General features: G+C 44.3%; 1 protein-coding gene across 1 annotated transcript in view; it reads right to left on the bottom strand.

The window, feature by feature from the left end:
• Positions 1-289: 289 nt before the first annotated feature.
• Positions 290-22,372, bottom strand: part of LOC119564824 (butyrophilin subfamily 3 member A1-like) — a 33,262-nt gene continuing 11,179 nt past the window's right edge. Inside the window, exons 7-18 of the mRNA XM_043534727.1 lie at positions 21,974-21,994; positions 19,036-19,056; positions 18,348-18,368; positions 17,787-17,813; positions 17,003-17,023; positions 14,652-14,672; positions 12,945-12,965; positions 11,425-11,445; positions 9,316-9,336; positions 5,107-5,127; positions 3,660-3,686; positions 290-969 (exon numbers count right to left, since the gene is read on the bottom strand). Of these exons, the coding sequence (XP_043390662.1) occupies positions 443-969; positions 3,660-3,686; positions 5,107-5,127; positions 9,316-9,336; positions 11,425-11,445; positions 12,945-12,965; positions 14,652-14,672; positions 17,003-17,023; positions 17,787-17,813; positions 18,348-18,368; positions 19,036-19,056; positions 21,974-21,994 (770 nt within the window). The 3' untranslated portion in view covers positions 290-442. The remainder of the gene's footprint in view (positions 970-3,659; positions 3,687-5,106; positions 5,128-9,315; positions 9,337-11,424; positions 11,446-12,944; positions 12,966-14,651; positions 14,673-17,002; positions 17,024-17,786; positions 17,814-18,347; positions 18,369-19,035; positions 19,057-21,973; positions 21,995-22,372) is intronic.

Below are 22,372 nucleotides of genomic sequence, written 5' to 3'. Positions count from 1 at the left end.
TTCAGTCTAAATTTTGTTCCAGCCACTGCAACTTCATAATACAGTATAATACCATCCCAAAATATGGTTATTAGTGAGATAGCCATGTTATCTATCTTTTATTATAGAGGAAAATGCTGAAATTAGCAATGAGATTCTTATTTTACCTCTGAGATGAAGCTGCCAATAAGGAAAGTGTGAGAGAGGATGGATGGTGTTTTCTTCTTTTTAACATCTGCATCAAATTCCCCAGAAACACTGTGCTAGTCAAATATTGTATTGGATAAAAGTTGCAAGCAAAAAACCAATAGGAAATGAAAACATTTTATTGCAAAACATGTAATCAAGACAGCATGACAATGTACAGTTTTTTAAAAAACAGCTTTTTTACATCAAAATACATTCATGAAAACCTTGATTTCAGTTACCCCAGTATAAAATCAGCATCAGTGCCATGTTATGTTTATTCCTCTTTAATTGAACAAATTCTCATTGTTGTTTCTTTGTGTGAATTTTTAAAGAATGGATAAACCTCTCCTGAGAATGAACAATTGTTAAATGTGAACAACACAGACATATCAGTTACATTGAAAAAAGTCACCTGCCTGTCTTGGTAACTAAGATAAACTCCAATTTTCTGGGGCTTTTTCTGCACCATGACCCGGGTCCATGGGTCTGTTTTTGCCCAATAATCTCTCCCACTCAGACCCAGAGCCCAGAATCCCTCTTTAGGGGACAGGGAAAGTTTTCCATTTCTCTGTATTGATTTTCTGGCCACCCCCAGGTCCCAGTCAGTGCTGCTCACAACCTCCACCTCCCAGTAGTGCTTTCCAGAGGAGAATCCTTCACAGCCCAACACACAGATGGTCGAATCGAACCTCTCTGCATTTGGTGGAACTTGCTGAGGTTGGGCTTCATGTTTCAAACTCTTCTTATTGTCAGCAATGGAGATGTTGGGGTGGGCCGTGACTCTGTGAAGAGTGATATCATCTACAGGAAGAGAGTTTTCTTTTTGAGAACCACTCCTATAATGCCAGTATGCACTGGAATAGGAGGGAATTATACACTATGAGCCTTCTCCTGCACATTATAATTACTCATTAAAATAAAGTTTATCTACTAATTATATCTGGAATAAGTATCCCTAGGTTCTGTTCCCAGCTCTGCCGCTGTGTGACATTGGTCAGGTCACATTAGCTCTCTGATAGTTGGTTTACTCCTCAGTAAGCTCAGTATGGTGCCAACATCATCAGGTGCTAGAGGGTGTTTTATAATTGTTTGCAAAGAGCTCTGAGATGGTCAGCAGAAAACTGCTGTAACATGCAAATTATTATCTGCACTATCTTCATCGTCAGATCACCATCACTATGTCCTTCCTCGCCTCAGCATCATTTTCATCATCTCTCACAATAATTATTATAATCAGCAACATCCCCATAAGTCTCCGTTATCACCAGAGCCAATGATCCCACCGTTGTCTTTGTAACAGTGCTCTCATAAACCTGCGCAACTCGTTCCTGACCATGCCTGTCACCACTGTTCATTTCCAGACCGCGCCAAGGAAACATCTATACAGTCTCGTGCTCCATTCCCTTCACTTCCTCACCCTCGTGTCCTGCCCCGACACAAAGTGGCGGGACCTCCTGCCACCTCTGGAGAGTGAGGAGCCCCGCTGGGCTGGCCTATATTTCACCTTAGTCCCAAGACCCGCCGGGGATATCAGTTGGTGGCTCCTTCAAGGGGCCATGAGTACGGGCATGTACTTGGCATGGTTTACCCCCATCCCAGACATCTGCTCCTTCTGCAGCGTGAGGGAGACCCTGGCACACATTTACCTGGAGTGCGCCAGGCTGCAGCCTCTATGCTGGCTCCTCACAGATATCCTGTTACGTTTCTGGCTGCACTTTTTCCCTCACCTCCTAATCTATGCACTCCCTATTCGTGGCCCCACAAAGTCACGGGACTTCCTGGTCAACCTCCTCCTGGCCCTGGCTAAAATGGCCATCTATAAAACAAGGGAAAGGAGGTTGGCCGACAGAGTCTCCTGTGACTGTGGGGCCTGTTTCCGATCCTCCGTCCGTTCATGCATCCAGGCAGAGTTCCTCTGGGCGGCGTCCACTGACTCCCTTGACACCTTCGAGGAGCAGTGGGCACTGTCCAAGGTTCTCTGCTCCGTGTCCCCATCAGGTTCCCTTCGTTTGACCCTTTGACCGCACTCCTGTCCCTGTTATTTCATTAGCTGTCCCCTGAAATCACTTGTTTTCCAGGTCCTGTGGATCCTCCCCTTAGGCTGAGGAGGGGCCTTTAGTAGTGGGCGGGCTTCTGCCGGCCCACTTCCTGGATCCCAATAGGACCACTGCAGTCCCCATCGTGGTCCCACCACCACTGCATTATGATTCTCATTGCAGTCCTCATTCATGCCACCACATCATCTGTGCCTTCACTGTGGCCCAAATCCCGAAGTTCCTCCTTAGGCACTTCTGAAAACCCCGCTCCAAGTAAACACTGAGGCCCAGCTCCTCAAAGGTATATAGATGCCTAATTCCCATTGGGATCATTGCTTTGGAGGAGCTGGGCCAAAATGACTTGGGAGCACAGGTCTGTCAGAGGGTAGCTGGCCTTCCCCTGACAGGCTCCACAAGGGGGCATGAGGAAGCTCAAGTTCACCTGGGAGTAGTTACCTCACTGAGTAACTGGGGGAAGGGAATTACGCAGGGAAGCACCAGGTATTGATAAAAGGTTAAGGGCCTCAGTGAGAGGGGAAGCTCCTGGGGAGAAAGGCAGCAGCCAGAGATGCAGAGGGATTGCAGAGAGAGGATCCCTCCAGCACACTGGGGAGAAGCTGCTTGAGAAGCCAACACACCAAAGAGAGAGAAGCAGAGCAAGAAGCATGGGAAGCCTCCAGAACAGGAGAGGTAGGAGGTAGCTCAGGGAGCTGCAAGGGACAGAGGAGGACTGGTTCTGGCTGTTCCAAACAAGGACCATGAGATGGAACCCAGTGGAGTGGATGGAACCAGGTTTCCCTACCTACTCCAGACAAGGAATTTGGAGAAGAAGGCTCCCAAACATGGAGATCTAGGGCTTTCTAGCCCCACTAGAGTCAAGAAACTTCCAACTCCCTATTGTCCTGAAGGGGACTGAGACTATTAAGGACTCAGCCAAAGGGCTAGACAATGAACTTGATGAATACAGAATTGAGGGTGAAGGCATAAGGGGGATGGAGTTAGGTGGTGTAGCTCTCCATCCTGCCACAGTGGGGTGCTAACAGATATAGCCCCATATTCAAGGCCCCATTGAGTTGCAATGAGATTTGTGCTCTGAAATCAGTTAGACGTTTTTGAAAATTACACCATCAGTCGTCACTCAGGGAAATCTCTCATTGGGGCTGATTCTGAACTGGCTGTTGTAATTCAGGAGTAACTCCATGCAACTCAGTGAAGTTACAATGGTATGAAATTGGTATAAATAAAGTCAGAATCAGGCCTTGAAATTAGTTTAGGAGCTGGGAACGACCTTAGGAGCTGTCTCAGATAAGAACAGGTTGTGTTTCTAGTTTGATTATAGTATCAAACCTGCTGATTTCTTTAATAATGGAATAGATTCTAATATATTGAGGTTCTCATACTGCATATATCACCATAGTATTAGCACCTCTATCCAAGTGCTGTGTGTTGTGTTACCTGAATTGTTCCGAGCCCTTCTCCATTCTGAAATGAAAGTAAGAAAACAACAGACATTGAATTAAGAGAGGCATTGATTGTAGATTTCCTCCCCCCAGCAGCAGGGAAGTTCCAGACTGAGGGCAAGTGAGGATGCCAGACGCAATATGGGGTGATTCCTTTTGCAGGAGTTAATATAGACAAAAATGACCCTTGAATGCTCATTCTCATTCTCTCTCTCTCTCTCTCTCTCTCTCTCACACACACACACACACACACACACGCATGTTGCTTGTTCTGAGCTAAGATTAGAAACCAGGGTAGGAGTCCTGCTCTGGCTGAGATCTGCTCTGTCTGTCTTGAACCTCCAGTCAATGTGTCACCTCCCCATGTTCCACACTCTCCTGGGTTTTGATCTGTTTCTAACTCCATCTTACACATTCCCCTCTCACTTGAACAGAAAATGAACCTTCCCGTCCACACACACAGTGTTTCATAGAATCATAGAATCATAGAATCATAGAATATCAGGGTTGGAAGGGACCCCAGAAGGTCATCTAGTCCAACCCCCTGCTCAAAGCAGGACCAAGTCCCAGTTAAATCATCCCAGCCAGGGCTTTGTCAAGCCTGACCTTAAAAACCTCTAAGGAAGGAGATTCTACCACCTCCCTAGGTAACCAGCCAACCACCAGAGGCTGTATTTACAGCAATCCAGCTCCTACTAGGCAGGGCATAGACAATCCAGCTCCTACTAGGCAGGGCATTTCCAACCACCAGAGGCTGTATTTACAGCAATCCAGCTCCTACTAGGCAGGGCATAGAAGGACAATTCCCTCCAATGTGCATCTACACTGCAGTGGGGAGGTGTAATACCCAGCATGGGTAGACATATATGTGCCAGCTCTGTTTGAGTTAGTGCACTAAAAATAGAAGAGTGACCACGCTGGCTAGGGTTAGCTGCATGAGTACAATTCCACCTGACCCCTAGGTACATATTCAGGCAGCTATTATGATCTGCTACTTGTCTCACTGCACTTACAGTGCTATTTTTAGCATGCTAACTTGAGCAGAGCTGGCAGGTGTCTGTCTACTTGCACTGGGAATTACACACCCCAGCCGCTGTGCAGACATTCTCCAGCTGTGGCTACTGAGGTGTTTTGGACAAGCATGGCTGTCAAGGAGACAGTGGGTCTGTCCCACCCCTCAGGCTGATACAGACAACGGGGATCAGGCCACATGTTCTGTGCTGCCTGGTATGTGTGAGCAGTGTGGGGAGCTGCAATGTGTGTGCTTGGAGCACCTGTATTCCCTGCTGTGGATGGGAAAGAAAATGGACTGTCAGGATCTCTTTCTCCATCAGAAGCATCCAGGGAGATGGAGGAGAGACAGGAGAAATGGCCCCTCTCTCCAAATATCCAAGCAGTGGGAGTGGGGACACCAGCAAGGGTGTACATAGGTCTTCACTCACCTAATTCCTTCTTCATTTCATCTGGAAAAAAACAAAAAAAATTATTACAGCCTTTTAAACTCTTGTTCAGTGTTTTCCTTGGTACCATGCATCAAAGATTACCCAGTAAATGAATTAAATTGTGCAAAATCCATGATGACTTAAATTAAAAAAGAACTAGAGAAACTGATAGCCAGATAGCTGGAAGAATTTACTGTGATGATGGTTTATGGTTTGGATGATTAATCTTACAGATACTTATGTGGAATGGGGAAAAATGTGGAGTTCAAGCGGCTTTGAGATTCAGGTAAGGGACTACAGCTCTGCAGAGCTATCTGAGCCCTTCTTCCACACAGAGGAAGAGGAATCTTGGATGCTTTGCAGCGGATATGGGTGCCCTATTTTTGAGCGGAGGTGGGGGACACTGTCCTCTCCCTATCTGTGCTGAAGATAGTGTCTGTTGAATCCCTGGTACCAAGAATGTTGATGGCATCCACGTTGGACTCAATTGAAGAAGTTGAAGGGCCTGGAATAGCAGATGGTATCAATAGTCCCGCTGACTCCTGAGGTAGTGGTGAGGTTGGCATGGACAAACAAGGCAAGTCCAGTGCTGCCATGTGGACCTGCAGGGTTGAAGGCACCAAAAGAGGCAGTGCCGCACCTGTGTCTGTAGGTACTGGATTCGACTGCCGTTCCCCAGCTGGATCGAGAGTCATCAGTAGGATACCGTAAAACTTACACCCCAGTACCAGGGTGACAGGCCAACTGCCCGATACAACCCTGGGTACCATGCAGTCATCTTGAGGCTGTCTTTGAGGATGGAGATGATGAATCCCCCCTTTCCCCAATCTGTCTTGAGAGTCCTCTTTCCAGGTGGTTCCTGAGACATAGAACAACCTCCCTTTTTGAGGGAGAATCAGAGTCCCAGGGTCTGTCATCTGCCACTTCAGAGGTGGAAGGCAGCTGAGGGTGGTTAGACCCAGAGGCTGTGGAGGGTCCTGATGCCAGCGCAGGCCTCATGGCTCGCTCCACCAACTGCTGCTCCAGACAAGGTCTCCTTGTGATCTGTGTTCTCTTTTTAAAAGAGCAACTTTCTGTAAGGTGACTCACTCCTGGGCAGAGCAAACAGCGAGTGTGTGTGTCACGGTTGGGGATACAGACCCCACATGACAGGCAATGCTGAAGCCTGGAGAAAAGTGCATAACCCTTGTTGTTGGGCACCACAAACCACTAAAAACAGCAAACTATAAAAACTACACGAAATCTAAATTAGACTGTAGGTTCTACCTCGGACAACTATTAAAAACTATTTACAGAGTGAAAACTCAGCGACACAGAGTGATGCAGAGAAACAATGTGAAGAGAGAATGCTCATAGGGAGATCCGACTAAGGCCAGTGGTGTTAGGAAAGAACTGATGGGGTCGGGGAAGTGCCGCCCTTATATAGCCTCCGGAGAGGCCAAAAGGAGGTGGTGAGCACATGCACTGCCCTGACAGGTACTGCTAGGGGAAAAATCTCCAGTGCCAGTGTGCTTGGCACAAACATACCTGAGAGGAATACACGTCTGCAACCACCCCAAACAGAACTAATAGTTAAAAAATTAAAGATTCTCTGACCAGGATTGTGTTTTATGGGGACTCTCTCTTGGTGTGTAGGGGAGAATGGCGCATAATCCTCACACATACCCAGCCCAGCCCCCGGCTCTTTCTTTCTTTACATACAGTTCCATGGATCTGAAGAAGGAGCTTTGAGTACCAAGAAAAGGGGCAACAGAACAGAAAACATGTTTATACCTCCTTCCATATGGGGGGAGGGGACACAAACACCGCCCCCCCCCCACACACACACTTTGGTTCTGGAATAGCAGACCCTATAAAACACTCTTAGGAGGGAGAGGGTCTGAAAATGTTTCACAAAAGAAATTGCACCGGTTTACATGCTATAGCGTTTGAGAGGCCACCTGCCAGTAGAAAGTACTCTACAGCTCTGAATCTCAACTGCAAAATGTACCCACCTTCCTCTCATTGCAAAAGCAGAAAGATCCTGATTAGAGCCAGTCAGAGAGACGTGGAGCCACGGATCCTGGGCTTCCCATGGCCCAGTTCCACAAGCACTGAAGCTCATGGCAAGCACCTTTTGACTTCAATGGGAGCAAGGTTGAGTCCAGAGTGTCAGTTTACTGAAAATACCACTCTGGAGCTCATCATCTTCAGACTGAAATATATGACTCATTGCTCTGACCTGTGTATTTGCTCAGTTAAAAAAGGAAAACCAAACCATCCATCCAAAACTAATAACCAAATAGGCCTCTCAACAGTTAATAAAAACCTGCCTCCACCCCTTCCATCAATGGGAAAAAGGCTGACCCTTCCCATTCCAAGCCGCAGAGGTCAAAGGCAGCCTACCCTTTTCCTCCTTGAGTTGGGCTGCAAAAAAAAAGGGGGGACACATTTCAACATATGCACTTTATTTTTATCAACTTAGGGGCCCAACCCTAAACCCAGTAGTCAATGGAAGTCTTGCCGCCGAATTCACTGAAAGAAGGGTCAATTCCTGGATTAAGTGATGCTCATCTTTTTTCCTGACACCCCCACTCTGCCTCCATGACATTGTCTAGTTAAATGGAACATTAATAATTACTTCATGAATTTGTTCTGTGAAAGAGGCACAGGGTCAGCAGATGTTACATTAAGCGGTATCATTTTCCTCATGTATCTGAGTGTAAATGACACACAGCTGGTGCAGACTTACTGATTTGCTTCTGCAGGGCTTCTGAACAGGAAATGTTACAATGATATAAAATGCTTATTTTTCAAACCAGGTAAAAGTTGTACTTCATTTTCTCTGCTAAAGCTTTCATGACATTATCAGATACATCACACTAAATATGCGGAGGTTGGGAGCAATTGGGAAATGCAGAATCAAAGAAGTGGGTTTTGCATGTAGCTGGGGAACCTGAGAGGTTTGGACCATTCTGGTTTTGTGCAGGATTGAGTTCTGTAGTCTAAGTCCACCTTCCGTGCAGGTTCATGTTGTCTCACGAGCCTCCCCCTATTGGCTGCCAAGGTTCAGGCTCCAGTGGAGAATAGGTGTCAGTGAGGGTCAGAGTCTCAAAAAATAGATGGAAAGCCATTTTAAAGTGAAAAATCAAAATGTTCCATTTTAACAAGATGGAAACAGAAAGTTTTGACTTCACTGAAACACTTTCTTTCTTTCTTTCTTTTTCTCCACCATCCCTCTGTAGTAGAGAGAGAGAGAGCCTGGAGCACTGCAACTGGTGTAAGACCTGAGACCTGAATCAGAGGCTGTGAACCAAAGTCAGGCCATGTATTGAAGAAGATGCTTACAAGTTCACTGTGAAATATATGAACTTGGCAACGTTATTGCTAGTGTACTAGGCACAAGATATTTATATAAATACAGTACACCTACTACAGATACATCCCAATCTAATACAAGAGAAGGTGGCTTCACAGAATAGGGATGTTTTGTTCAACATATCAAGAACAAGGGGAGGTAAAAAACAGATGTCATGAAATGTATAAGATGGTACATAAGTTGTTTATCCTAGTTGTTCGGCACTTAACAAAAACCCTTTAAATATTTCTTTTCGAAATACACATATTCCCATGGAAAGTTTCTGCAAATCCCTTAGTCTAGCAGTGAATACACTGGGACAGAAACCAGAATCCCTGGGTTCTATTTCCTGCTCAAGCAAACATTCCTTTGTGACTACCACCACTTCCCTCACAGGGGGATTGTCAAAGAGCCTCCTCTGGGTGCTCTGCACAGGACATGGGTTACCGGTTTGGGGGAAGCTCTCTGGGGAAGACTATTCTCCTCCCACCCCTGAGGCAGCAGGTGGAGTGTCAGCATGGCTTCAGCTACTATAGCTCAAGCACTGCTGTATCAACTCTCTCCTACTGCACTTCCCATCCAGAGACTTGTCTTACTGAGGATATGTTCAGTTCCAGGAGCACGTAGATATTTTTGCTCTCATTCCCAACTCCGCTTCATCCTCTCCTGTTCGGACCATCTTTGGAAATTGCTTGTGAGATCTCAGCTCCATGACATACATGATTCCAGAGTCCCCATAACCCTCCTCATCCCAGACCCAAGAGCCATGGAATGAGAGCTTCCCTGCTGCAGTCAGGGCTGTTAGAACCCATGCAGGGGATGCAACGTTTGGTCCGTGAACTGTAAGTGTTCAGTAAAGTAGGCAAACTCACCTGTTTCCTCCTGGAGTTCCTCTGCAAAAGAAAAATGAGGAGAAAAAGAAAACAATTCAGCTTATGTCCATGGAGTTACAAAATGAGGAGGGTGAATGTGATCTTTTTTTTCTTAAGTAGCATAAATATTGTCCATTGCTAGAGACTATGCACTTGCTAGTCAATCTGTGGGCTAGTCCCATGCCCTTCCCCCTAGATAGTAGAAAGGCAAAATTCTATTCTTGTTTGAATAAATTTAACAAGAAGCTTAATGGGCACAATTAATTAGCAAAAAAAGGCACATATGACACTCGATGCACCTCCGTTGACCTCTTTTGTGATTGTCAGATTGTGGTTTTGGGCCATTTTATAGACTCTTTTTAAAGCAATCCCAGTTTTCTTTCACACTTTTCTGTTTAACTGTTTCCTTTCTGTCAACATTGCTTATAATTTCCCTTATCTTCGGGAAATTAGCCTATTTGAAGCCTGAAGTATATGTATAATTGGTTGAGAATGCCCTCTCTTTGCCCATATTCAATGTGATCGGGTCCATAAGCAACCACTAATATCCAGTTCAGTGATTAATTCCATCATTTTCAGTCATACTGAGATCCAAAATAGAGTTATCTCGTGTTGGGTGCAACACTGTTGGTGCTACAAAATCATCTGTAAATTTTAGAAAGTCTAATGATGTTTTATTACAGTCTGCACAGGACATCCAGTGGTGGAACAAAGCTGGCAAGAAGTCAAAACAGACTTACTCAGGAAAAAATGTATGCAAAGTCCTCTTTGGGGAAAAAAAAAAGACAACTCTTGCTTTCTAACCATCAGAGGAGTGAAGTTCTGGAACAGCCTTCCAAGAGAAGCAGTGGGGGCAAAAGACCTATCTGGCTTCAAGATTAAACTCGATAAGTTTATGGAGGAGATAGTAGGATGGGATAACATGATTTTGGCAATTAATTGATCTTTAAATATTCATGGTAAATTGGCCCAATGGCCTGTGATGGAATGTTAGATGGGGTGGGATCTGAGTTACTACAGAGAATTCTTTCCTGGGTATCTGGCTGGTGAATCTTGCCCACATGCTCAGGGTTCAGCTGATCGCCATATTTGGTGTCAGGAAGGAATTTTCCTCCAGGGCAGAATGAAAGAGGCCCTGGGGGTTTTTCACCTTCCTCTGCAGCATGGGGCACAGGTCACTTGCTGGAGGATTCTCTGCACCTTGAAGTCTTTAAACCATGATTTGAGGACTTCAATAGTTCAGACATAGGTGAGAAGTTTATTGCAGGTATGGGTGGGTGAGATTCTGTGGCCTGCATTGTGCAGGAGGTCAGACTAGATGATCATAATGGTCCCTTCTGATCTTAATATCTATGAGTGAACACCTCATGATGGTTCACTTAAAATTTATATTGATTTCAATGGGAAATCATAGAATATCAGGGTTGGAAGGGACCTCAGGAGATCATCTTGTTCAATCCCCTGCTCAAAGCAGGACCAATCCCCAATTTTTGCCCCAGATCCCTAAATGGCCCCCTCAAGGATTGAACTCACAACCCTGGGTTTAGCAGGCCAATGTGCAAACCACTGAGCTATCCCTCTCCCCCCCCGTTAGAGTGTGGAAAAAGACTTCACACAGTGAGGTAGATATAAAAACTGGCCATGTAAGAGATAGAGGCTGAGCACATGGTCTATTTAGACATCCAAAGGAACCAGAATTTGTATTTTGTGGGAATTTCCAGATTTTAAAATTACTTTTTTTCCAAAACAGAAAGCAGAAGAAGAATTTTGAATTTTCCTGCAATGTTTTTAGATCAAACAAAACATTCTGTTTTGATAAAATTAGAACATTTTTATTCTAATTTTGAAAATTTCAGTATAAAAGCAATATCATTTTGAAATGAAAAATCAAATGTTCCATTTCAATATAGTCAAAAGGAAAGTTAGAATGTTACTGAAATATTTTCTTACTTGCTTTCATTCCCCCAAACAGTTACACGATGCATCAGGACTGCAGAGTCCCCTACATGGCCCCTCCTGGCCATGAGGAATGATAACTTTTTCGCTACAGTTGGATCTACAGAGTTTGCTCTTTGGACTATAACTATTCAGTCAACTGTGAAAACTCACCCTTTTCCTCCTGTAGTTCTTCTACAAAAGAACAATGGGGTAAAGAAGAAAAGAATTAAGTGTATTTCCATTTAATTACAAATTCAAGAGGGTGAATTAGTGCCTTTCTTTTCTGAGTAGTATAAATATTGGCCATGGTGAGTGAGAAACACAGAGCCTTCGCTGGCTACTCAATCTGTGGGCTAGTCCCATGCCTATTCCCCTAAAAGCAGAAAGACAAGATTCTATTCTTGTTTGAATAAATTTAAGAAGAAGCTTGATGGCCACAACTAATTAGCAAAAGACACATGATGCTCCTCTACTAATATGGGATCTGTTAAGAAAGGAGCAGTAATTCTATTTATAACATGACCTGCATTTCATTTCAACTTCAGTGCAGAGTCCTGTCCATTTGTACAATTCCTTTCATACTGTGTTTCTTTGAAGGAGGGTTATAGATTTTGGAGGGTACAAAACAGTAAAGGGGCAGTGTCATAAAAATACAGCTAAGGGTAGCATAAAATCCCTCCTGGGTAGCTGTACTGAATCTTTACCTGTAACGGGTAAGAAGCTCAAATAACCTAGTTGGCACCTGACCAAAAGGGCCAATGAGAAAAGAAGATACTTTGAAATCTGGGGGAGGGGAAGGTTTTGTTTGTGCTCTCTTTGTTTGTTCCCTCTCTGGACGGAGAGAGAGACCAGGCTGGAAAAACATCTCCAGAAAACATACCTGAAATGAGCATCTAAGGTTACAAAAATTGTAAGTAATGGTAAGGAAATGCATTAGATTATCTTTTGTTTTAGCTTGTGAATTTTCCCTATGCTAAGAGTGAGTTTTATTCCTGTTTTCTTTTGTAACTTTGCAGCTGAACCTAGAGGGGAATCCTCTGTGTTGTAAATCTTTTTATTACCCTGTAAACAGTACCTTCCATCCTGATTTTTGCAGGTGTGATTCTTTTACTTTTTTTTTTAATAAAATTATTCTTTTAAGAACCTGATTGATTTTCAGTGTCCTAAAAACCAAGGGGTTTAGTCTGTGCTCACACTGTAACCAATTGGTTAGGATATTATTCTCAAGCCTCCCCAAGAAAGGGGATGAAGGGGCTTGGGGGAATATTTTGGGGAAATAGGGACTCCAAGTGGCCCTTTTCCTGAATTTTTATCTAAATCACTTGGTGATGGCAGCAATACCGTCCAAGGACAAGGAAAGGATTTGTGCCTTGGGGAAGTTTTTAACCTAAGCTGGTAGAAATAAGCTTAGGGGGTCTTTCATGCGGGTCCCCACATCTGTACCCCAGAGTTCAGAGTGAGGAGGGAACCCTGACAGGGAGTCTATTTACATTTTAACGATGTATGAACAGCACTGGTCAAATATAGCAAATGCTCATATATGCTATTGACAAGGAAAACCAAGGAAACTGCCCCATCAAATGTGGTAGGGAAAGGTGAAGTCTAATAATGAATCAAACATTTCTTTTTTTCATTCTATAAGAGTCCTACATATTTTTAGAGCACACGGAAGAAAAAGGACATAGACTTACTTATTCTCTTCTCCAAGTTCCCTAAAAAAGAAATATATATAACAATAGCACCTTTTGTAATAATATAGCCAGGAATGAAGACAACTAATAGTTAAACTATAAAAAGCCATATTGTCTTCATTGGAGAATATTTGTGTGGAAGCAGGTGAGATAATGAGCACCATAAAGTTTAAGGCCAGAAGGGACCACTCTTATCATGTATCACACAGTCCAGAGAACTTCCCCAAAATAATTCCTGTTTGTATTACAGCAAATCTTTTAGAAAAAACATCCAATTTTTATTGAAAAATTACTAGTTATGGACAATCTGCCATGACCTTTGTAAAGAATTTCAGTGGCTCTTACCCTCTTAAAAATTTACACCTTATTTCCAGTATGGATTTCTCTAGCTTTGCTTCCAGCCACTGGATCTTGTTAGCCCTTTCTCTGCTAGAGCCTATTATCATATATTGGTTCTTGTTTACATAATTATAAAGTGTGATTAAGTCACCCCTTCTCTTTGTTAAGCTAAATAGATAGAGCTCTGGAGTCTATTACTATAAAGCATGTTTTCTATTACTTTAACCATTCTTATGGTTCTTTTCTGATACCCTCTTCAATTTATCAACTTCCTTCTTCAGCTGGGGACATCAGAACTGGACGCAGTTTTCCAGGATCATAGCCAAATACAGAACTAATATAACTTTCCTAGTTCTACTTAAGACCATCCCCATGCCCTCTGTCCAAGTGCCTAGCCAATCCTGTCCTATTTAAGGGGCTTTGTGAGCTCTAGGGAAAGGGGTACAGCTTTCCTGAAATGAATGAGACAGAAATTGCACCTATTCCCTTCACAGACAATGTGTGTTGGATAGGATCAGATGTGTGTTAGGAAAGGTGAGTGAGTTGCTGAAGTGCACTGACCTGGGGAGCTCTGGGTGGGATTGTATCTCAAGGGGTTAGCTGCTTCTCCTGGACATTCCAGGCATGGAAAGTGAGAGCACCCTAGTGCCAGGGACAGGGGAGGCCAGGACACTCTTCTCTCAGAAAGGCACAGAATCTGTGAGCATGAGACCTGGCTTTCAGCAGAGTTTTTGGCTTTGCCGTGATTCTAGGATGCTCTGTTATCTGAGGGGAGACTCCCACTCCCCTCAGGAGAGGATGGAGTGAAAGTTCCCTGAAGTTCCCAGAAGAGGTTTCTCACTCTAGGGTATGCTCTGGTCCTTCAATATCGAGGTTTCTACCTCGGGGCACTGCATTAAACACCCCCCCCCCCCCGAGTTCTTTAAGATTTACAGATGGTTTCTTGGTGCAATCTGGAATTAGCTGCTAAACATTTCCCTGATAAAACCCCACTCTGTGTTATCGTCTCAGAAAACAAAGCAAACTCACCCTTGCCGCCCAGCCACTGCTTTGTAAAACTAGACACATCTCTGTCCCACCTGTTTTGTCTTTGTCTTTGCTGAAAATTGGGTTAATGAACATTTATTTCCTCTCCACTGTCACAGCCTCACACCCCAACCCAGACCAAACAGAGAGACAACCTGCCAGTGAAAAATACCCAGAATCTCCTCAGTCTAAATTACAAAACTCACTCACTTCCCGCTCACTGCAAAAGGAGAAAGATACTGATACCTCAGCAGTTAAAGAAATCCTTCCTCCACCATTTCCCTCAGTGGGAAAATGATTGACCCTTCCACCTCCAAACTGCAGAAGTCATAGTCAACTTACCCTTTTCCTCCTTGAGTTGGGCTGCAAAAGAAAAACAAAAAGGACACTTTTCAGTATATGCACTTTATTGTTATTAAATTAGGGGCCCAATCCTGATCCCAGTGTAGCTGATGGAAGTGTTCCCATTGAATTCATTGAAGGAATGGTCAAGTCTTGGATTAAGGAAAGCTAGTATTTTTTTCCTGAAACACCTACTCTGCCCCCACATGATTGGGTAGCCTAATGGAACCTTAACAATGTCTCCTTGCATTTGTTCTGTGAAAGAGGTGTAAGCAGTGTCAGGATGAGCTCCACCCTGACATCTGGTGGTGAGGTGTGGCAAGTTGTGGAAAAGTACTTCAGGGGCCGATCTCATTTGCATCGGCACACCCACCCCGCCTAGAATGAGGCCATAGCTGCCCAAATGGTCACTTTGGCTGATGTGGGATCCCCAGTGTCTCTGTTATTGGGGCAGGAAGAATAAATTGTTATTACCCTGATTATAGGAACTGTGCTTGGAACTGTACTTGGCCTTTTGTTATGATGGAGGGACTCACCATCAACTAAGTAGCACTCGCTAGGCAAGCGTCATGGGTTCCAAAACTCTGTGAATGGAGAGAGGTTGGGGACAAGTATTAATACTTGGTGGCATGGGCCCCTTGGTGAGGGCCTTACATGCTAATTGCACTTCCTCCTCTCTCCACTGTGGAATATCAGAGCTAATTTTGATTTCATTAGGAGTCTAGTTACAGGCTGCCGAGCTCACTTTGGGCTAATGATGCACCAGCACTGAGGCTCCCCTACTACAAGCTGATTTCACCAAAGAGCTGAAATCACTGAGTGTTGTGTTAAGTAGTGGGGGAGCATGAAGATATATTGTGGAGAAGTTTGCAGGACGGCTGGAGTGCCTTGTGGACAGGCTGTTGGAGCAGTTCATAGGACGGTGGGAGCTGCTGGTGGGATGCGGAGCAGTTTGTGGGATGGCGGGAGCTGCTGGTGGGCCGCGGAGCGGAGCTGAGCGAAGCAGTTCGTGGGGCGGCTGGTGGAGTGGAGTGGAGTGGAGCGGAGCGGAGCGGAGACCTATGGAGCTGTGGGGCGGTCAGCTTCAGATCATGTAAGGTGCCTTTTACCCCCGCTCCCATCTCCACCCAGGTTGGGAGGTAAAGCTCTTCAGATAAACTTTTGAACTCTGGGGCTGCCCTGACCAGGGACAGAGACTTTTGGGTCATTGGACTTTTGGGACTTTGGGTGATTTGGGGTTGCTGGACTCAAGAACCAAAGGGAAAGGGCATGCCCCAATTTGCTTGGGGTGGGTTTTTTGCTCAGGGGTTGTGTTATGAATCCTGTTGGTGGTGTTTCCCCAACATAATGCCACATTGTTTCTCTCTGTTATTAAAAGGCTTTTTGCTACACTCAGACTAGGTGCTTGCGAGAGGGGAAGTATTGCCTCTTGGAGGCGCCCAGCGGGGGTGGTATATATTTGTCCCAGGTCACTGGGTGGGGGCTCGAGCCGGTTTGCATTGTGTTATTGGAATGGATCCCCTAGATATTGAACCCGGCCCTTGTTGCTGCCAACTCTGACGGGCAGAAGGGTTACAGAGGCACAGGGACTGCACGTGTTACATGAACAGGTAACATTTCCCGCATCCATCTGAGTATAACTGATGCACAGTGAGGGCAGACTTACTGATTTGCTTAGGTAGGGCTTCTGAACAAGAAATGTTGCAATTATATCAGAATGGTCATTTTTCAAACCAGGCAAAAATATACTAGACTTTCTCTGCTAAAACTTTCATGACATGATCAATATATCAGACTCAATATGCAGGTGTTGAGAGCTATTGGAAAAGGCAGACTCTATGAGGTGACTTTTGCATGGATCCTTAGAGGTGGGGCCATTCTGATTTTGTGCAGGTTTGAGTTCTGTAGTCTAAATCCAGCTACCATACAGGTTCATGTTCTGTCTCACAAGTGGAATGTAGTAGGTATCCGTGGGGATCATAGTCATAGCAGGAGAAGCATCTCTCGGATAAGAAGGTGAGATCTTATGGGAAGTTTTGAATGTTAATCCAGAGACCGTGAATTGTACTCCACATTCAATGGGAAGCAAGTCTTTACGGTGTTCCTACTTAGCCTTAATGTAGGTATAAGCCTTCAGGTCCAAGGCTGCAGAGTGAATAAATTCTGTACTTGGCACATTGATTTCAATGGGATTACATTGACAGACCACAATACCTCACAGAACTGACCGTTTGGAGCCTGCTGATGTGTAATGGATAATTTAGGGAGTGATACTGAGGTTTACAAATACAGGACATACATTATAGTTCTGGGAAATAAAAACAGGGTGATACTAATCCACACAAACTCACCAATTTCTCTCTGCAGTTGTTCTGCAAAAGAATAAACTTTATCAGTCAACACTGGCAGTTTTGTTGTTTCGAATGTGAAAAAAGAGAACATAACAGTTGGATACCTGATTTACTAACATCATGAAGAGCATGAATCAGCTGTATTCAGTATGGCTCATATTCAGTGAACTAAATATTTTAATCTAATATTTATCTAATTGTGTATTTTACCACAACCTGTTGTCTCTGCTGCTCTCAGCCCTACATCACAAATTACCTCACATTTATTACATGCCTTCTAATCCACACACGTGTGTGCAATGTGACACAGAAATCTGACAACACAGGCCAGATTTCTGAAGACCTGAGGATTAACTGAGATGAAGGAGCAAAACACAATTAAAATTTCACATTCCCCTGCAGTGGCAAACTTCCGCAACTAGCCCAAGAACTAACCAGTCTCACTTTCAGATGCGGTCTGTCAGTGGCTACACCTCCATATTTGAAGTTACAGGTGTAGCTGAAGTAACATGGCAGCAGCCAGGGCGGTATGGTCTGAGGACCCTGACTATGTACCGACAGAGTCCAGGCAAGTTTGTGCGCGGGGAGGCTAGCCTGTGCAGCTGCACCCACTGCCTGTGCTATACCAGCTACACAACTTTTCTGAGCATCTTGGCTGGACAAGATCTAGCGTGAGTCTGTCTGTCTGTCTGACTTGGGAACCACCCACCTACCTCCAAGAGCAGGCGCAGCTACTGTGACAGAGATTTGATCCTGGCTGATGGAAGCAGACAAGAAATCTTACCTGCTACAGGAAAATCTTCTTTCCTTTCTAAATGAGGACAAGAAATAAAGAACAATTCTCATTGACTAAATATGCAGTTCCTTTTTGTCATTAAGACATACAAAGATGCACACAAATATTGGACTAAAATCCTGCTCCCAAAAAAGTTAATGACAAACTTTTGTTGATGCCAATCAGAGCAGGATCGAATCCACAGTCTCTTTTTATTCCTACCATACTCTAGGGCTCTGCAGTGAGTCCAGGCTGCTTCCCCATTTCCTCTGAGAGTTCAGACACCTCTCCCCTTGGCCACAGGATACAGAGATAACACCCAAGTAAGAGGTTGCTGGAACTCCCAGAAGCTATTTTTCCTCCCTCGTAGAGGAGGATCTGGCCACCAGAGTTGCCAAAAAATCACATGGGCTAGAGGAGAATGTTAATAAATGTTAATAAAGCCCTACAGAATTATAGCCTAGCTGTGGGGGATCTGTGTTTGTGTGGGAAATCTAGAAATATTCCAGGCCAAGTTGAATGGGCTGCAGGGTTTGTCCCTTTGACTGGATAGTTATTCAGTAAACTCACCCTTTTGCTCTTGGAGTTGCGCTGAAAAAGAATCATGGAGAAAAGAGAAGGAGAAAAATAATGAATATATTTCTATATATTAGCAAGCCATAGAGCGTGAATGGGAACCTTTATCTCTTGAACAGCACAAATATTAGCCATGTTGGTAAGCAGCCAAGTTCCTTCACCAGCTATTCATTCGGTGGGCCTAGTTACCTGCCCATCCCCCTGCATAGAAGACTGGAAGAGATATTAGATCCCAACCTTTTTTTAAACTATTTTGGCAAGAACTTTCATAGTCACTATTAAATAGCAAAAAGCTCAATAGGAAACACAACCCCCCTAATATGGGCATCAGCTATTAAAAGAGTCATATTATTTAATGAGTTATGTTCCATTTTCAATTTCAATGAACAGTACTTTTCATACATGCATTTTCTTTTATAGAATATCTGTTTTCTGGTGAGCTACATTTCCTAGAGGATACCAAACAACACTGGGGGAGTTCATTTAAAAATGCCAGAATATTAAAGCAACTATTTTCAGATCTAGCAAATATTCAGAGATGTTCTTCTCAAGCCAGGAAAAGGGTATGATGAAAGGCAGGAGAGAGCAGAAAAGTTCAACAATAAATTCTTCCACTTTCCACTATACAAGATTTGTGTGTATTGACCAGACTATGCATTAGAGAAATAAGACACACACTTACCAATTGTCTTCTCTAGGTTTTCTGAAAAAGAAACATATATTCAGTGATAGTGACAGAAGCTTTCATCGTTAAAGGGTACAGCACAGGTCCCTTGGGAGATCCCATCTCATCTGGGAGATCCCAGATTTACCTCACTCCATTGTGAAAATTGACTATGTTTTGCAGCAGAGTCTTTTGGCTCCACAGAAATGTCAGGCTGATTCACACTCTGTTTGTAAGGCAATAAACTCTCCAGGTGAATGGAAGTTTCCGATGAAACTTCAGAGAGAGAGAGGAGCCTGGAGCTGCCAGCAGAGGGAGTTCTCCTTGAGGGGCAGGCATTACACCTCACAGAGTGGTTTAAGACTTACAGAGGGTTGCTTGGTGCAATCTAGAACTAGCTGCTGAACATTTCCCTGATAAAACCCCACCCTGTGTGATTGTCTCAGAAATCAAACTCCCTGTGACATTCTATACCTCTGTATAAATCCCATATTCCTCACCTGTATATAATTGTGATATTGCATATAAAGCATGCCATGTAAGGTATCAGGGGAAAGGTTATGAACTGCTGAAACCCACTGTTCTATCTATGTATATCTTTAGTGCATATGAAGTTATGAGATTGTGTTGTATGGCTGTCACTAAAACATGCTGTAAGTTGGGGAATCAGCCAGATATTAGCTCCCCAGAAGCAACAGCAAGGAAAGTAACCAATGACCGGACAAGTGTAAAAATCACCATCAACAGCCATTGCCCATCAAAGGAGCTACAATTCAATGACTCACCTGCATGAGGACACACCAAGGTAATTGCTCAACCTTATCTGGGCACTCAGCAATGCCCACCACACATTATTAGTCTTGATAGGTCCAAGAAGGAAGTGAGTTAATAGCTAAAATACTGAAGGCTACGTTGTCTTTGGTTGGGAATATCTCTGGCTGAGAAGGAGAGACAATGTGCATGATTGGTTCATAGATTCTAAGTCCAGAAGGGACCACTGTGATGATCTAGTCTGACGTCCCTGTATAACACAGACCATCCTCAAAAGAGAAGGTTACTCCCGTTGTGCAGTAACTGATGTTCTTCGAGATGTGTGTCCCTATGGGTGCTCCACTTTAGGTGTGCTTGAGTTCTTGTGTCTAGGATCAGAGATTTTTGGTAGCCGTAACCACTGGACTGCATGTACACTCCCCGTCTCACACCATAAGCGGCAGCTATATAGTGCCATGTGGTGCAACTGCCTTCAGTTCCTTCTCTACCACAGAGTCCATGTCTGAACTCCTAAACAAAAGGGAGGAGGGTAGGTAGTGGAGCACCCATAGGACATCTCGAAGAACTTCAGTTAGTACACAGGGTGAGTAACCTTCTCTGCTTCTTCTTTTTCTTGGAGTAGCGTCCCATAACGTTTTCACATTGGCTTTGTCCTGTGAAAAAGGCACAAGCATTTTCACATCTGACTCAGTCCCAAAAGAAAGAGGCCTCAAGAAACAAAGGAAACCTCTCCCTCATACATGTGACAGTGAAACAAAGTCAATGAAGGCCTAGGGCCAGATCCAAACCCACTGAAGTCAATGGGAGACTTTCCTTTCACTTCAGTGGACTCTGAATCAAGTATTTGGCACCAGATTCACAGAAGTAATTAGGAATCTCAGGGTCTATTTAGGAGACTGAGTTCAGCTCTGAGACATCACTGATATTCTCAAACCCAAACCGTAACTGCAACCTAATCCTGTAAGCGACTAGAGTCCCCATGGAGAAAAAGTTTCTCCGGTCAGCAGGCACAAAGCCAACTAAATCCTGATGTGCTCCACAGCTAATTAGCAGCTCGGAGCCCTCACTCTTGTGTAAGCCCCAGTGCCTGCAAAATGTTATTCACAAACTAGGCATATCCCTGCCTGTCGTACCATGGCCTGATCTCATAGTCTGGGCTAGAGCTGGCCAACAGGCTCAGGTCTGCACAAAGGAGAGGGGGTGTGCTTGTCCTTAAATACCCAATATACCCAGTCGTAAGGGCATTCATCAGGAAAGCAAAGCACTTGGTGTCAAATCCCTGTTCCAAATCACATAGAGCTGGGGATTGAAACCTGACTGCCCCACACCCCTAAACACTAGGCTGTTGGTATCATGAGACATGCACGGGTTTCTCTCTCAGCAATGCAATGCCTAAGTACATTTGTGATGTTAATCCTTATTATTTCATTCCAAAGTGTCATGTAAAAGGCACAAACATGTTTTTTCTTCAACCATGCAAAATATGTAACTTCTTTTTTGAGGTGGAGCTTTCACTACATTATCAGATAGATAACAGAAAAAGGGAAGTTACTTACCTGGAGAGAGATGTTCTGTCCATGAGCATGATCTACCCCATAAATTCCAGGTTGGAATCATTTGGCCGGCAGTTCCCATATGGGTGAGCATGTGGCTTGAGCCACTTTCATGCCCCATGTCAAGTGCATAAAAAGGTGGGATTTGCCAATTGCCATTCAGTTTCCTCTCTACCATGGAATCCTGGCAGGTAAAAGGCCTCCAGGGTAGAGGAGACAGAAGGTGGGTCGTGGAATATGCCCAAGGACAGCACATCTCAGCAAACTCCAGCTGCTGTACAGGTAAATAACTTACCTTTCTCCTTTCAGTGACTGTCCATACGCACATTCCACTGAAGGTGACACTCAAGCAGTGGACCAGTGTAATGGCCTAAGTCCAGCCCCTGTGAAGGTTCAGGTTCTTCTCCTGCTCTCATATGCCTCACTGTATTCTGTTACATTTTCTTAGTGGAGTAGAGCTGTCGGTTAATTCTATATTTGGACTCCAGAAGGGAATAAAGACACCGCTCACAACTGACAGTGTGCAGCCTGCTGCTTTATAATGTATTATTGAAGGACTGGTGTTGGGTCTTACAAACATAGGACATACACTACTGTTGAGTGCTACTGCTTAGAAGTCAGTGTAAACTCACCATTTTGTCTCTGCAGCTCCTCTGTAAAAATACAAATATCAATCAACACCTCTGTTTTTGCCCTTTAGAATGTGAAAAGTATTTCAATATGACTAATCAACCTATTAACTTCATAAATAGCACATACGACACTTAGGGGGTTCGCCCAGAACAAAACCAGGTTGTGTCTCTGCCAGGCAGCAGAACAGACGATGGGGGAGCTGAGACTGTCTGTCTAGTCTGTGCTTGAGAGACACAATCAACCTGTGGGGACTGGACGGGAATAGGAAGGTGATTTATAAGCATGGCAACCAGCTGAAGGTCCCAGATAGCCTGCACTGGCTGCGACCACCAGGACATGTGCACTGGACATGGCATGAGACAGGACAGAGATATATTTGTGGGAGAGCTGGCTGCAGG

The sequence above is a fragment of the Chelonia mydas genome, chromosome 23 (genome assembly GCF_015237465.2).
Source record: "Chelonia mydas isolate rCheMyd1 chromosome 23, rCheMyd1.pri.v2, whole genome shotgun sequence".
Classification (NCBI taxonomy): domain Eukaryota; kingdom Metazoa; phylum Chordata; order Testudines; family Cheloniidae; genus Chelonia; species Chelonia mydas.
This window is presented reverse-complemented; position numbering and strand designations above follow the sequence as displayed.